This window comes from Peromyscus eremicus, chromosome 3 (genome assembly GCF_949786415.1).
Source record: "Peromyscus eremicus chromosome 3, PerEre_H2_v1, whole genome shotgun sequence".
In the NCBI taxonomy this organism is placed as follows: Eukaryota; Metazoa; Chordata; class Mammalia; order Rodentia; family Cricetidae; genus Peromyscus; species Peromyscus eremicus.
The window spans coordinates 2674935-2690295 of NC_081418.1; the positions used below are offsets into that span (position 1 = coordinate 2674935).

At 43.7% G+C, this 15361-nt stretch overlaps 1 protein-coding gene across 2 annotated transcripts in view; it reads right to left on the bottom strand.

Annotated features, from left to right (window-relative positions):
- The window catches only part of Fam185a (family with sequence similarity 185 member A), a 50720-nt gene that overhangs the window by 9974 nt on the left and 25385 nt on the right, over window positions 1-15361 (bottom strand). For both annotated transcript variants that reach the window (XM_059257240.1, XM_059257239.1), the window contains 2 exons: window positions 14749-14844; window positions 10601-10735 (listed from right to left, as the gene is read on the bottom strand). In XM_059257240.1, the coding sequence (XP_059113223.1) occupies window positions 10601-10735; window positions 14749-14844 (231 nt within the window). The remainder of the gene's footprint in view (window positions 1-10600; window positions 10736-14748; window positions 14845-15361) is intronic.

Genomic DNA, 15361 nt, shown 5'->3' on the forward strand with positions numbered 1-15361 from the left:
AAAGAACTTCTGGAGGTATCACTATCTCTGATTTCAAGTTGTACTACAGAGATATAATAATAAAAACAGTATGGTATTGGCACAAAAACAGACATGCTGATCAATGGAATCAAATTGAATACACAGACATAAATCCACACACCTACAAATATCTGATTTTTGATAAAGAAGTCAGGAAAAAAGACAGAGTCTTCAATAAATGGTGCTAGTCAAGCTGGATGGCTGAATGTACAAGAATACAAATAGATCCATACTTAGCAACCTGCACAAAAGACTTCACATGGGTCAAATACCTCAACATAAAACCAGATACCCTGAACCTGATGGAAGAGAAAGTGAGAACTAGCCTTGAACACATTGGCACAGGAGACAACTTCCTGAACAGAGCACCATCAGCACAGGCACTAAGATCAACAATTAATAAATGGGACCTCATGAAACTGAAAAGCTTCTGCATGGCAAAGGACACTGTCATTCAGACAATATGGCAGCCTACAGAATGGGAAAAGATTTTTACCAACTACACATCCGATAAAGGGCTAATATCCAGAATATATAAAGAACTAATAAAACTAGATATCAGAGTGGTAGACAAAGATCCACATGCTGGTCTGGGGCTCTCTGCCCCAAGTCCTAAGGAAAAAACAGGGCCGCCAGGAGCCTTGGACTCTATTATTGTAGTTGAAATTCTCCTTGTCTATCCCGCCTATACTTCCTGCCTGGCTACTGGCCAATCAGCATTTTATTTATCAACCAATCAGAGCCACACATTCACAGCATACAGAACATCCCACAGCATATTATGGTGAGCAAATATATGGTGGGGTATGGAAGAGAGAGAGAGACACAGAGTGATTCATGTCCTGTGGAGAGGCAGATCCAAAGGTGAGGGCGGTGAGGAGTGGGCTGAGGTGGGTGGCCTTCTTGCCACCAGGGCCAGGGTTGTCTGGGCCTGGGCTGCTGCCAAGCCCAGCCTCTGCCATGGCCATGGTCTATGCTGATGTCTGTGGTCTGTGGCTCCTGTTACCACTAAAGACCAAAAGGATAGGGCTGCACAGAGTCAGACCCACACCTTACTGGCTGTAGCATTAAGGAAAACTGTGGCCCTGCCCTCACCGGTGGCAGCACTCAAGAGAGAGCAGGTCCTGCACCTTGCAGCATGACAGAGCTGACCCTGTTTGTGGGGGCACAGGTGAGCTGGCCCTGAGGGTGAGAGAGTGGGAGGGCTGGTCCTGCCCCCCTCGTCTGTCATGTGATGACATGGGTGAGGGAAAGGTGCACCCCCTTTCCCCCACCACCTGTGGTAGGTAGGAGAGCTGGCCCTGAGGTCATGAGAACTGGTGAGCTGCCCAGCATCTCACTGGCTGCAGCACTAGGAAGAACAGGCCCCGCCCCTCGCTGGGCAGCACAGTAGTACTGACCCTGCTGGCAGGGGTGCAGGTAAGCCCTGGAAGTCATGGGAGTGGGAGAGCTGGCCCCACATCCCTTGCCCACCAAGTGGTGGTGAGGTTGAGGGAAAGATGCCCTCCCTCCTCGCTCCTTGACACCTGTGGTAGATGAGAGAGCTGACCCTGCCCCTCACCAGAGCACCACAATAGAGCTGGTCCTGCTGGTAGGGACATGGGTAAGCCCACCTTGAGGGTGTGAGTGTGAGAACTCTGGCTCCTACTACCTCATCTGCCTTAAGGTGTGAGAGTGAGGGGGAGATGCCCTCTCTACCCCCCCCCACCTGTAGCAGCTAGGAGAGCTGGCCCTGAGGTCATGAGAATGGGTAACTGGCCTGACACCTCACTGGCGGGAGCACTTGGGAGAACAGCCCCTGTACCATGCCTGGGCAGCACAGTAGAGTTGGTCCTGCTGGAGAGGGCAAGGGTAAGCCCACCCTGAGGGCGTGAGCATGGGAGAGATGCCTCCCCTTACCCTTTGCAGCCTGTAGCAGGCAGGAGAGCTAGCTCCTGGGTCATGAAATTGGAAGAGCTGGCCACGCCCCTCACCAGCTGCAGCACTCAGGAGAGCAGGCCCTGCACCTCACCTAGGCACCACAGTAGTGCTAATCCTGCCAGCAGGGGTGCAGGTGAGCCTGCCCTGAGGTGGTTAGAGTGGGAGAGCTGGCCCTGTACCCCTCTTCTGCTATGTGGTGGCAAGGGCGAGGAAAAGATGCCCTCCACATCTTACCCCTTGCCATTTGCTGTGGATTAGAGAGCTGACCCTGCACCTCACCTCGGCAACATTACAGAGCTGATCCCATTGACAGGGGCAAGGGTGAGCCAGCCCTGTGGGTATGAGCATGAGAGATCTGGCCCTGAACCTCATCTGCAATATGGGCACATGGGCAAGGGAAAGAACAGTGCCCACCCCCATGTGCCCCTCAAGGCCTGTAGCAGGTGGGAGATCTGTTCCTAAGGTCACAAGAGGGAGAGAGCTGACCCTGCCTCTCATCAGCTGCAGCACTGGGCAGAGTGTTCCCTATACCTCATCTGGGCAACACAGTAAAACTGGCCCTGAGGACCTGAGAGCAGGAGATCGGCCCTACCCCTTGCTGTTGACTACATAGGGTGAGCAAGCCCGGGTGGTACTGGAGAGCTCACCTGGTATTTAGGATGAGGGACAGCTGACAGGCTGACCAACCCAGAACCAGGGCTATAAATTGGCTCATCCCATCATCCATCCCATCTATGATCTGCTGGAGTACATGAAGGGGCCAGTCCTGCAGATCCAAAGCTGCACGGTCTCCATGACAAAGGTCAACAACAGGATATCCAAGAGGAGCCCCAGTGAGAGCCCAGTATTGACAGTGTAGCAAAAACCAGAGTCCTCGAACAAGATCAATGACTCATTGCAATGAACACTAACAAGTAATGATATATGGACTAAACAGTAAACTGTATGACTCACTGCATCACTGCAGCTTCCACAATGAGATTTTTTTTTCTTTTTTCTTTTAAATTTTATTTTGTTGTATCCTGGTGGGAGGTTGCAAGGGTAAAGGGCAGATGGGAAGGGACAGGGAGATGAGTGGGATCAAGACGCATGATGTAAAATCCACAAAGGATCAATAAAAAGTTAAATTAGAAAAAAATTTTAAAAAGCTAAATATCAAGAAAACAACCCAATTTAAAATAGAATTCTCAAAAACAGGAAAGTCAAATGGTTGAGAAACATTTAGAGAAATGTTCAACATCCTTAGCCATCAAGGAAATGCAAATCAAAACTATTGAGATTTCATCTTACAATTGTCAGAATGGCTAAGATCAATAACACAAGTGACAGCTAATGCTTATGAGAATGTAGAGAAAGAGGAACACTCATCCATTGCTGGTGGGAGTGCAAACCTATACAGCCTCTATGGAAATAAGTGTGGCGGTTCCTCGGGAAGATGGGAATTATCTACCTCAAGACTTTGGACATATACCCAAAGGGTATTTCATCCTACTACAGAGACACTTGCTCAACCATGTTCATTGCTGCTCTATTCATAATAGTCAGAAATTGGAAACAATCTAGATGTCCCTCAACAGAAGAATGGATAAAGTAAATGTGGTACACTTACACAATGGAGTATTACTCAGCTGTTAAAAGAAAGAAATTCACAGGTAAATGGATGGAACTAGGGGGAAAAAAAATCATCCTGAATGAATTAGCCCAAACCCAGAAAGACAAATTTGGTATGTATACACTTATAAGTAGATATCTGCTGTTAAGTCAGTGATAACCAAGCTATGATCCATAGATCCATAGAGATTAGGTATGGAGTAAGAGACAAGGTGAAACAGATAGATCTCATTAGGAAGGGGAGGTAAAACAGATAGTTATGGATAGATGAGGGAGGGGCTGGAACAGGAGGATCAAGTGGGAAGTGGGAGGGGAAAGGGAGATGAAGGAGCAGACCCAGGGAGAAACAGCTAAAATTAAGGACTACAGGAGGAGTAGCATAGAAACTATAGTAGAAGCTTCCTAAAATATACACTTATTTGAAGGCAATTTAAATGAAATCCAAATAAAAATGGCCAAATAACCACCAAAATGAAATTGCAAAATCTGTCTGGGAGGACAGACACCCAACTAGGCATCTCTTGTCACCAAATGAACCCAGATTGGGTTACATCTAACTGAGGTGTTGGCTCAAGGGGTCCCATGGGGAACCCCCAAACAACCCAGGCTGTTGCCAAGACTATAGGTTGCTCTCCACAAAATGATGGCAAGGCCCCACTGCTGAAAACAACACCTACAGAACTCATTGAACATGGAAAAGTCGAGCTGCTGCCTATATAGAGCCTTTACCCCTGTTCTGGAGTCTTTGGCACAGAAAGGTACTCTGCATGCTACCAAAGGAGAAATGTAAACACCAACCTGGCCACAAACCCTTTGATCTACAATGCTGTCCTGCCTGCAAAATACGCTAGGACAATGGTGGCACAAACCTTATAGGAGTAACCAACTAATTTCTGATTTGACTTAAGGTCCACTCCATGAGATGGAACCCATATCTAATACTGCTTAAGTAACCAGGAACTTGAGACTAGACAGCTCAGGGAACCTAGGGTAAAACCAGATACTATGTTTTGTTTTGTTTTTTCAAAGAGCAATAAAATGACTCGTAATGACATTCTGCTGTACTCATAGATCAGTGCCTTGCTCAGCCATCATCAGAGAAGCTTCATCCTGCAACAGAAGGGAACACATACAGAGACCCACAGCCATTACAGACATTACAGAGAGAGTGAGAGATTTTGGAACACTCATCCCGAAATGTGATGTCTCCATCAAATTCCTCCCTTCAGGACTTAGGGAACCCTGCAAAAGAGGAGGCAGAAAGAGTGTAAGTGCCAAAGGGATGGAGGACACCAAGAAAACAAGGCCCTCTAAATCAACATGATCAAAGCTCGTATAAACTCAGAGACTGAGGCAGCATGCACAGGGTCTACAAGGGTTGGCTCCAGGTCCTCAGTGTCTGTTAAAGCTTCGAGTTTAGTGTTTTTATGGAATTCCTGAATGTGCGAATGAGTGGGTCTCTTGATTCTTTTGGCTTCTCTTGGGCTCTTTTCATTCTGTTTGTTTTGTCCAATTCTGATACACTAGTTTTTATCTTTTCATATTATATTTTATTATTATCCCTTAGAAGTCTCTTTGTTTTCTGAGAGACAGGGAGTGGAACTGGATGGGAGGAGAGCTGGAGAAGTGAAACTCTAATGAGAATATATTCTGTGAAGGAAAAAAGGAAAACAAACAAAACCTACACATAACATGACAGGATAAGGCCGGGCGGTGGTGGTGCACGCCTTTAATCCCAGCACTTGGGAGGCAGAGGCAGGCGGATCTCTGTGAGTTCGAGGCCAGCCTGGGCTACCAAGTGAGTCCCAGGAAAGGCGCAAAGCTACACAGAGAAACCCTGTCTCAGAAAACAAAAACAAAAACAAACAAACAAACAAACAAAAATGACAGGATAAGACAGTGTATCCCCCTAAATCCATCACTCATATAGAGGTTTTTCTCCAGTGAAAATTAGCTAGATGAACACAACTTAAACAGAACAATCATAAACTTCAAAGAACTCAAGAAGTTTAAAGAAGACTCCCCCCCAAAAAAATAAAAACTTTAATGGACTTAATGAGAACAGCAATAAATGCCAGAGTGATGCCTAAGAAAACACAAACATACTGAACAAAATAAGGAAGGAAATGTAAGATTTGAAAACTGAACCAGAAAAGAAATACCAAAGAAAATGCACGCCAAAATGGGACCTGGAAAACTCGGGGGAAAGCCTTACAATTAGAATGGACCAAGTGAGAACAAAGACTATCAGGACCTGAAGACAAAGTAGAGGAATTAGACCATACAAGCAAGCATATGAAAAAAACTAAAATACACAGAAGGAACATGCAGGGACTAAGGGAACATCAGAAGAGACCATGTCTTTGAATTATAGGCACAGATGAAAGTGAAGACTCCTCAGGAATGTCACTGACCATCTCTTCAATAAGATCATAGAAGAAATATTTCCCAAATTAAGGGAAGACAGACCACAGACACAAGCAGCACACAGCACACCAAATAGACAAGACCAGAAAAGAAATTCCTCACAGCACAGCGTAGTGAAAACACCCAGTACAAAGCAGAGTACCGGAAGCTGCAAAAGAAAGAACACAAATCCTACACAAAGGGAAACCTACCAGAGGCTGACTTCTCAATGGAAACTTTAGAAGAGCGTACTCCAAGTTCTAAAAGACCATGGTTGCCCACTCAGCTCCGAGTCGGCCAGAGTCCACAGCAGCTCCCTCTCCCAGTGGCAGCCTGATGCCTCATCAAAGCCATAATCAGCACTCTTCTCCTTTGTTTCTACCACTCAGTGACCACTTCTGTTAAGTGCCTGATGTCCGTGTCTTGAAAACTGACGAAAACCGTATTGTATTATTCCTTGGTCATTGTTTCAGGTAAGAGGGTAACTTAATCCCTTAACCGCATCCTGCCTGGGAGATTTGTCTTTTCAAAAATGTTAGATAAAAACTATCAGCCTTTACAGACAAAGCTTACAATGAACAGAAGCAAAACCTGATCCTTTTGGTAGACATCAACAAAGGCACTGTCCCATTGCCCTGGTACTTCCAAAATCTCACACTTTGTTAAGGAAATAAAACATAAGACCACAAGTGATATGAAAACAGTTCCTACATTAACTCTCCATCAGCATATTTAAGTAAATGCTTTAAAAAGCACACAGGCTGGAGAGATGGCTCAGCAATTAAGAGAACTGGCTGCTCTTCCAGAGGACCCAGGTTCAATTCCCAGCACCCATATGGCAGCTCATACCTATCTGTAACCCTAGTTCCAGGGCTTCTGACCCCTCATATAGACATAACATGCAGGCAAAACACCAGCGAATATTAAAAAAAAAAAAAAAAGCCTTACATACATAAACCTGATAATATTGTTTTCAGTTACTGAATTTCCCCCACATAATCCTAAATATACATATGTCACTAACAAATTACTTCTGTGTATTCTAAAAGCCGTAGTTATTTCTAAAAGTCATGTCAAAAGACTACACTTATGGAGCAATAGAATCTATCCTTAGATTTTACAAAATATAACCTAAGGACTTAACATCACATTTCAACTTCTTTCTAACCTCTAACCCGATTCTCCAGTGTGTGGAGGCTAGAGGACAACCTCTGAGTTGTTCCTTGGGTCCTATCCACCTTGTATTTTCAAACAGGTTTTCCCAAATGGCCTGGAACTCACTGAGTCGGCTGGACTGGCTGGCCAGAGAGCACAGGAACCAGCCTGTCACTACCTCCCCAGGGCTACAATTATAAGCAGATTGCTACCTACCATGTTTTTGGTTTGATTTAAATATGTGGGTATGGACTCTAAAATCAAACGTAAGTACTCATGATTACAAGGCAAGCCTTTTATTGGCTGAGTCTCTTTCCAGCCCCAGTTTTCCATTCTAGATAGTAACACTCTAGGGCTCTAAGTCGATGGTATTTTATGTTTTATCCTGCAGTTTGACTGAGATGTAGTTGAGCGGTAGTGCTGGCTTCCCTATGAGACAAGCAAGACAAATGTCAGTTTTTAATCCAGAATACACTTTTCCTTTAACATTCTTTATTGTACCACAGGCATCTCAGGGCTTGGAGACTATATATACCACAATCAAGTTTCATGTGTAAACTGATGAAACTGAATTCTAACACTCAATAGAGAAATCAACTTATTTAAAAGACATTACCAAAGCCATTTACAACTTGTTCAACTTGCCATATATGGACAGCTCACAAAGCAGAATCAAAATTCTCATGAAGATCAGAGTATGCACTCTTAAGAATGCTCACCACACCACCAAGTAGGTAGCACTTCAGCCTGAGCGCCTAAGCTTCCTTTTGACCTCAGAAAGGCATGTGATACTTAGAAATCACTATGGCAGTTATACAACCTAGAGTTATTTTTCAGGGACAGCTAGAGTGAGGGAAACTATATAACAGGAACTCCAAATTACAGGTGACACATGAAAACCCTGAGCAAAGTCTGAGCCTGAGGGGCTAATCTGACTGGAAAGGCTTCTTACAGAAATTATCCAGAAGTCAGGCTGCAAATACAATCCAGAACTCTTAGAAATAAGGGTAGTATTTCTGTTTCTCTGCCTCATAGGCCATGCACAAGGCCCAGATGAGCAGAGTTCAGCTGTTTATAACATAAGTGACATGTAAAGCTACTTATTATTTCCAAAATTAGGTTTCCAACTAGACATCTGAGTCAGGCTCTTTATTTTCTGCACTTCATAAACAAAGCCTCTGGCCTTGGGAACACACCAGTTTAAGAATCAAAGCATGAGTGTGAGTACAGCAGGAGAGTTTTTGTTCCCACAGCTCTGAGAGAGACTGCTCCTGCTTCACTGGAGGCCCTCTGTCCTGTCACTCTAATGCACTTGGCAGAGGCAGCACCGGATGAACCAGGGGCCAGCCTTGTAGGATACCCCTGCAGCACTGCAGGACGACTCTGCTGGCAGTGAGCAAAGAAGGGCTCTCTCTTCGGCTACTGAACCTCTTCTGGTTCAGGAAGTAGAGCTAGAGTTCAGGAGCTAAATACACACGAAAAAGACAAAAGGGGCTAATAAGCTTTCAAAATCAATCAATATTCTGTGTCCTCATAGCATTCACTGGCCTTTTCCTTCCACCAAATTGTGAAAGACCTATTGTAACATGAGGCAGCTACTGTGGAGGCCAGGCCACTGAATCCACTGTGACCTCTGACGAGCTCCGCTTTCACCCACCATTGCTCTCTCTAACCTTTCCCCACAAGAAACTTAAAGTGATCATTCTCATCTACAAACCTGGTTATGTGAATCCCACGGTAAAGCTTTTCAGTACCCTCAATATAAAATCCAAATCAGCTGACTTCACTCAAATTTTCAGCCACCTTTTAATCTACTTTCCCCTCTGTTCTCTTATATTCTAGCCATATTTGACTCTGTTTTCTCCAACTCATGCCATCTACTTTAGATGCAGTACCTGCATAGTACACAGTACTCACACCACACAGCTTTCTTTTTTTTTTTTAAATATTTATTTATTATGTATACAATGTTCTGCCTGCATATATACCTGCACGCCAGAAGAGGGCACCAGATCTCATTACAGATGGTTGTGAGACACCATGTGGTTGCTGGGAATTGAACTCAGGACCTCTGCAAGAGCAGCCAGTGCTCTTAACCTCTGAGCCATCTCTCCAGCCCCCCCCCCCCCCCCCAGCTTTCTAACACACACCTGGCTGCACTGGTGTCTTTCCTACTACAAGTTCCTCAGGAAGCAGAAGGTCAGCTTTGTATGGCTTCTGCATTCCTAGCTTCTAGCAGTGTCTGACTCCAGAAATGTTTGTGCAGTGACTGTCCAAATAAAAGCAGGAAAGGACCGAAAGAAAGAGAGCTAGGCTAGAGAAAGATAACTGTATCTATATAAAGTTTGAGGTAGCACTAGATGACTCTTGGCTCTTTATGAACTCAAGAAGTTAGGCTACACAAGGTGGCAGTATTTGGTGGGCTAAAGCAAGATATAAATTCTGGCCAGCCTGGACTACTCAGGGAGACCCTACCTAAAAGGCACAAACTAAATCAACCTACCCCAAGTCTCAAGTTGATCCTTAGCACAATTAACATACTCTGACATTAATCACATTTTTATCTTGTAATTATGATTCTGCCTACTAGGCACTGAGTCAGGCCTGGAAATGTTTTTATTAGTCGATATCCCTTTTTTTTTTTTTTTTAAGCAGATTGCACTCTTAGTTCTCATGACCTAGAAAAAGAACTTTTAAAACTGAAATTTGGGGCTGGAGAGATGGCTCAGAGGTTAAGAACACTGGCTGTTCTTCCAAAGGTCGAGTTCAATTCCCAGCACCCACATGGTGGCTCACAACCATCTGTAATGAAATCTGGCTCCCTCTTCTGGCCTGCAGAAATACATGCAAACAGAACACTGAATACATAATAAATAAATAAATAAACTGAAATTTGACTTTATGAAGAATACCCTCTCATATTCTCTCTTTAGCCATTTTCTCGTGGGTAAGTCTGTAGCATATGTACACATGCAGTGTATTTCAAGGTCCTTCCTGATGACATTGTGTTACAATTTAAAGGGAAATGTCAGCATTAATTTCAGTGGCCATTAAAACTAATAAAGATAGTATAGCCGTTAGTGCAGCTAGATGTAATGAAAAATGTACAAGAATTATTTAAGTTGTGGAACTGAGAATTTGCCATACCAAAAGAGCAAATGTACAGTGTGCATAGCAAACAAGATTCCTGTCTAATCATGCAGTTAATTTAAGGCTTGTGTAATAATACATGTTAATTTTCAAGTTCAAAAATTAGACTTTTCCCCTAGGAAAAGGATTTAAGTGCATTTTATACAAGGACAGAAGTACTGAGTGACCCTAAATGATTGAAGGAGGTCTTTTAACACAGTGTCTGCAGTACATTAATGACAATCACCGGGAGAATAATGTCAAACACTGCAGAGCGAGAACAGAAAAGGACGAAACTGCAGTTAACACTGCCACTTACCCAGGACCATCCCTCCACGGCCACAAGCAGTCTCCTTACCTGTGACCGTCACACCGCCACCTTTCTGATCTTTGGCCACTTCCTGAACATGAGCTTCTTCATCCACAATCACCTCTCTTCCTGACAACTGTAAATAAGCTCGTAGAGAAGATGGGGCCTTGACAGTAATAGAGCCTGTGGTAAATTTAGAGTAAAACAATACAAATAAATCAAATTATAAATTTAATTGAAAATATTGCTCCTGCTCTACTGTTTTTCTTCCTCGGCATATTGATTTAAACAATAGTGGATTTTCTTTCTCCCAGGCAGTCACAGTATCCTCTGAAAACATTCACCATGACTCTGTCAAGAGTCTGGGCACCAGAACATTATGAACTACTAGCTCTTCCTTTGCTAACATCCCTACCCACTCATCCATACCATAAAGGAGTAATTTACCACACACGTGGTACAAATAGGATATGCTGTCAGTGAGCATTTGCCAAGAGCCAGCCAATCGCCATCTCAACTTCAGGAAGTACCATTATCACTCCAATTTTAGAGTGGAGGATTTGTTCAGGTTCCCACTGCAGCTGCTGTCAGAATGGAGGGTTAGTGCAATGTGAAGCCTGTGCTTCAGTCCCTGGTGTTTCACACACCACGACCTCATTGTCCAGCAGGACCCATGTCCTCACTGAGCACTATGCCATATCAACCACAAGATCCTGTATGCTCAATTGTGCCTGGAGTGCAAGGAGAAAAAAACAAGATTATTTGGATTCCAGTGACTACTGTTCCTTTAGAGTCAGATTTTTAAGTACTGGTGGCCAAACACACTCAGCTTTATTTTAGTGTAGTCTGCTCGCTGTTCTAAAGGAAGATTTTAAGATTCTAAAGGAATAAATCAGAAAAAGTACTCCATCAGTTGTGAAATCCCTGTCAAAACAATCAACGCAAGTTCACCAGCACACTCGTATTTCATCAGCTTCCTTCTGCTCTCATCAAATTTAGAGCCTTCTGCCATACAGTATCAGCTCATCTCTGGGACAAAGACAGGATGGCAGACACTCTGAGCCTTCCTTCTAGAATCCACTTATATCAGGGTCACAGTTTCCCTCCAGTCTGCTGAACATCAGCTTTGCACTTATGGCAGCAGGAAGTCTGGGTTAAGATGGACTTCCTGGGGCTGAAGAGATGGCTCAATGGGTAGGACTCCTTTCTGAATAGCATGAGGACTTGAGTTCAAATCCCAGAACTCATTTAATAAGCTGGGCATGCCCATGTGTGCTGTAACCCACTGCTGGGGGAAAGGGTGGGAGGCAGGACTGCTGAGAAATCTCACTGGCTGCTAGCTTAGCCTTAGGTTCAGTGAAACACCATGTCTCAAAGGGTGGAGAGCAACAGGGCAGACACCCAACATCCTCCTCTGGCCTCCATTCACACACGTGTGCACACACACCACACACATGGGATTTACGGACTCTCATTCATACAAAGAAGAGAGCCAGGTAGATAAACCTCTGTATCACCACCAGCCGACACTATCCTCTCAAAAATTCAGAAGTGAATTAATTCTAATAATGCCACAAACTGAAAGCATACTATGTAAGGGTTATTCATCTTCTTTATGACATGTTCAGTGGAAATCTCAGCACTCACACGCAAAGCTGGCTCCCAAGCTCAAACACAGACTTTCTGAAGGGATAAAAAAGGTCATCCATCATGTTCACTCTCAAGGACAATAAACAAGCATTCTAACATGTGTCCTCAGACCCCATGGCAAATGGTGCAGACCTCGGACACTCAAGTAGCTGGCCCTGAAGCCACAGCAAGACAGTAGACAGCAAAGCTGGAACAGATCGTCAAGGTCCTTAACCAACACTGAGCAAATGAACCCTGAAGATGAGATAGAGGTTGCTGTTTCTAGTTATCTCCAAGCTGCCGGGAACATGGTTACAGTAGGAAAAAACAAAATTATAATCCTAATCAAGTGTTGCAATATCTCATTTCAATATTTTATATTGAAATGCTCTTTCAATATGTTGTTGGAACAATGCTATAATTAATACTAAAAAATATTTTGAGTGAAGAGTGATAAACTTCAAAGTTTAAAAAAAAGTAGTTTGTTTTGATTTTTTATCTACTGAACAATGCAAGAAAAAACTTTCACAGAAGAGCTGTTTATTCAAAACTTTTTTTTTATTCTGCTACTAGTTACATTCATGGTTAATAGTTTCCCTCTTGGGTCTTCATAAGAGAGTAAAACTATACGGCTAAGACTTTAATTGAGAACGGCCCTGTATATGGGGCCCTAAGTTTGAGTACGTGGTCCCCAGCTGGTGGAACTGTGGGAAGGATTAGGAGGTGTGTCTTGTTGGAGGAGGTGTGTCACTGCAGGCAGGCTGTGAGGCTTCAAAAGCCCACACCTTCCCCAGTTAGACCCTCTCTGCTCGTGATCAAGATGTGAAGCCCCAGCTGCTGCTCAAGTGCCAGGTCTCCCTTCCTGCCTGCTGCCACGCTCCCCACTATGATGATCATGGACTTGAACTCTTTCAAACTGTGAGCCCCAAATAAATGACTTCTTTAATCAGTTGCCTTCGTCATAGTATTTTACCACAGCAACAGAAAAGTAACTAAGACAAAGTTAGTAATTTTTTTTTTTTTTGGTTTTTTGAGACAGGGTTTCTCTGTGTAGCTTTACGCCTTTCCTGGAACTCACTTGGTAGCCCAGGCTGGCCTTGAACTCACAGAGATCCACCTGGCTCTGCCTCCTGAGTGCTGGGATTAAAGGCGTGCACCACCACCGCCCGGCAAGTTAGTAATTTTTTGAGGACAAGATTGTATGGGCTGGTTTTGTGTGTCAACTTGACACCAGCTAGAGTTACCAGAGGGAGGAGCTTCAGTTGAGAAAATGAATCCAGAGGATTCAGCATTTTCTCATTTAGTGATCAGTGGGGAAGGGCCCAGCCCACGGTAGGTGAGGCCATCCCTGGGCTGGTGGTCCTGAGTTCTGTAAGAAGGTGGGCTGAGCAAGCCATGGGAAGCAAGCCAGTAAGCAGCACCTCTCCATGGCCTCTGCATCAGCTCCTGTCTCCAGGATCCTGCCCTGTTTGAGTTCCTGTCCTGACTTCCTTCAGTAATGAACAGCAAAGTAGAAGTGTAAGCCTAATAAACCCTTTCCTCCCAACTTGGTTTTTTGGTCATGGTGTTTGGTCGCAGCAGTAGAAACCCTAAGACAAAGATCATATCCTATTTTAAAGACAACGAGCCAGAATCCTGAGAAATTCTGCCTGTGTGTCAGCACCAGTTTCAGTTCTACCCTGTGCTCAGTAGCTCTCCACTGATGCTGGTAAAGAACCCTGACTGGACAGAAGCCTGCTTTGTGACACAGAAATGAACAATAGCAGGAACTCATTTCTGAGAAGAAATACCATCCTTGTAATACACAGTCCCATCCTAGCCAATATGCAAAAGGTTCTCTATTATTGTTTTTAATCTTTCTAAGTCTTTTATACAGAAGTATAGTTCCTAATGTTCGGCACCTCAGTCCATATCGCTAAGCTATGCTGTCACTTGTTACCAGGCGCATGTGTATGCCTACAGAGAGAATTAGTTCTCAGAGGAATAAAAAGTATATTTAAGATGATTATTTAGATGCATACAACTCTATTCAGCTTTCCAGTGAATAAAAAGTGTACAATTTTAAATAAAATATGTGAACTCAAACCAAGTTACCTGATGGGAAATTATATAGACAAGTACATCAGAAGTCTGCTTTGGGGACCTTTATGGGAACACTTGAGGACCACACTTGAAGACTACTGTTCTACAGTGACAGCGGAAGGGTCTCCACAGGCTGGCAAGAAAGCCTTAATTTAGAGATTCTTTCCCCTACAAAGAATACTCTATTTCCTACATGACAAAACTGAAAAATCCACACAGAACATTAGAAATTCTACAGTATCAGTCAAAATATAACACCAACGTTTCTTTGTCCTATAAAAAGAAAGTTTGTCTTCATGGCCAGTTGTCCTAAACAAAGATTTCTGATTGGCTTAGAGAGCTCAATAACCAGTGTTTATATCAGGATCTAATAGAAGAAAATTTCTTGAAGTCACTGCAGATAATCCGACCACCTGTTCCCTAAACATTACATCGTCATTCTCTCCTTACAGGACACATCACATGGTGACACTCCAGTGGCTCACCTTCCTGTGATGTCAGTGCCACTTCCCCCAGTTGGCTGACATAAACATCTATGGCACCCTGATGGCTTGAGGCTTTTAGACATCCAGAGGACGAATCTGGGAGAAAGAAAATTGTACCCATGATTGTTCTTAATGGAATAAATGGAATTATAAACAAAATAAAAGGCCCTGCTTTGACATATGGGTAAGAATCTATAAACCTTGCGAAGTTTTGTATTTTCCTCAGAACTACGTCATTATTCTCAAAATGTAAACAAGTATTTGCATACTGGGTACCCACAGAAGCCAGAAGAGGGTATTGAGTCCTCTGAATTGGAGTTACAGACAGTTGTAAGCCACTACATGGGTGCTAGGAATCAAACCCAGGTCCTGGAAGAGCAGCCAATGCTCTTAACCACCGAGCCATCTCTCCTGACCCAGAGCTCATCTCTTAAAACCTGATTGTCGGAAGTATGACATGTAACAATTGGCAGCCAATGCCAAGACCAGAAAGCATCACTTAAGTATTTCATTTATTCTCAAATTGGCAAATTTAAGAAAACTTCCAGGATTAGCCAAAAAGACATTTACCCTGTTTTCAGTCTCTATAAACAGGAGCAAAGTTAGTGAGAAA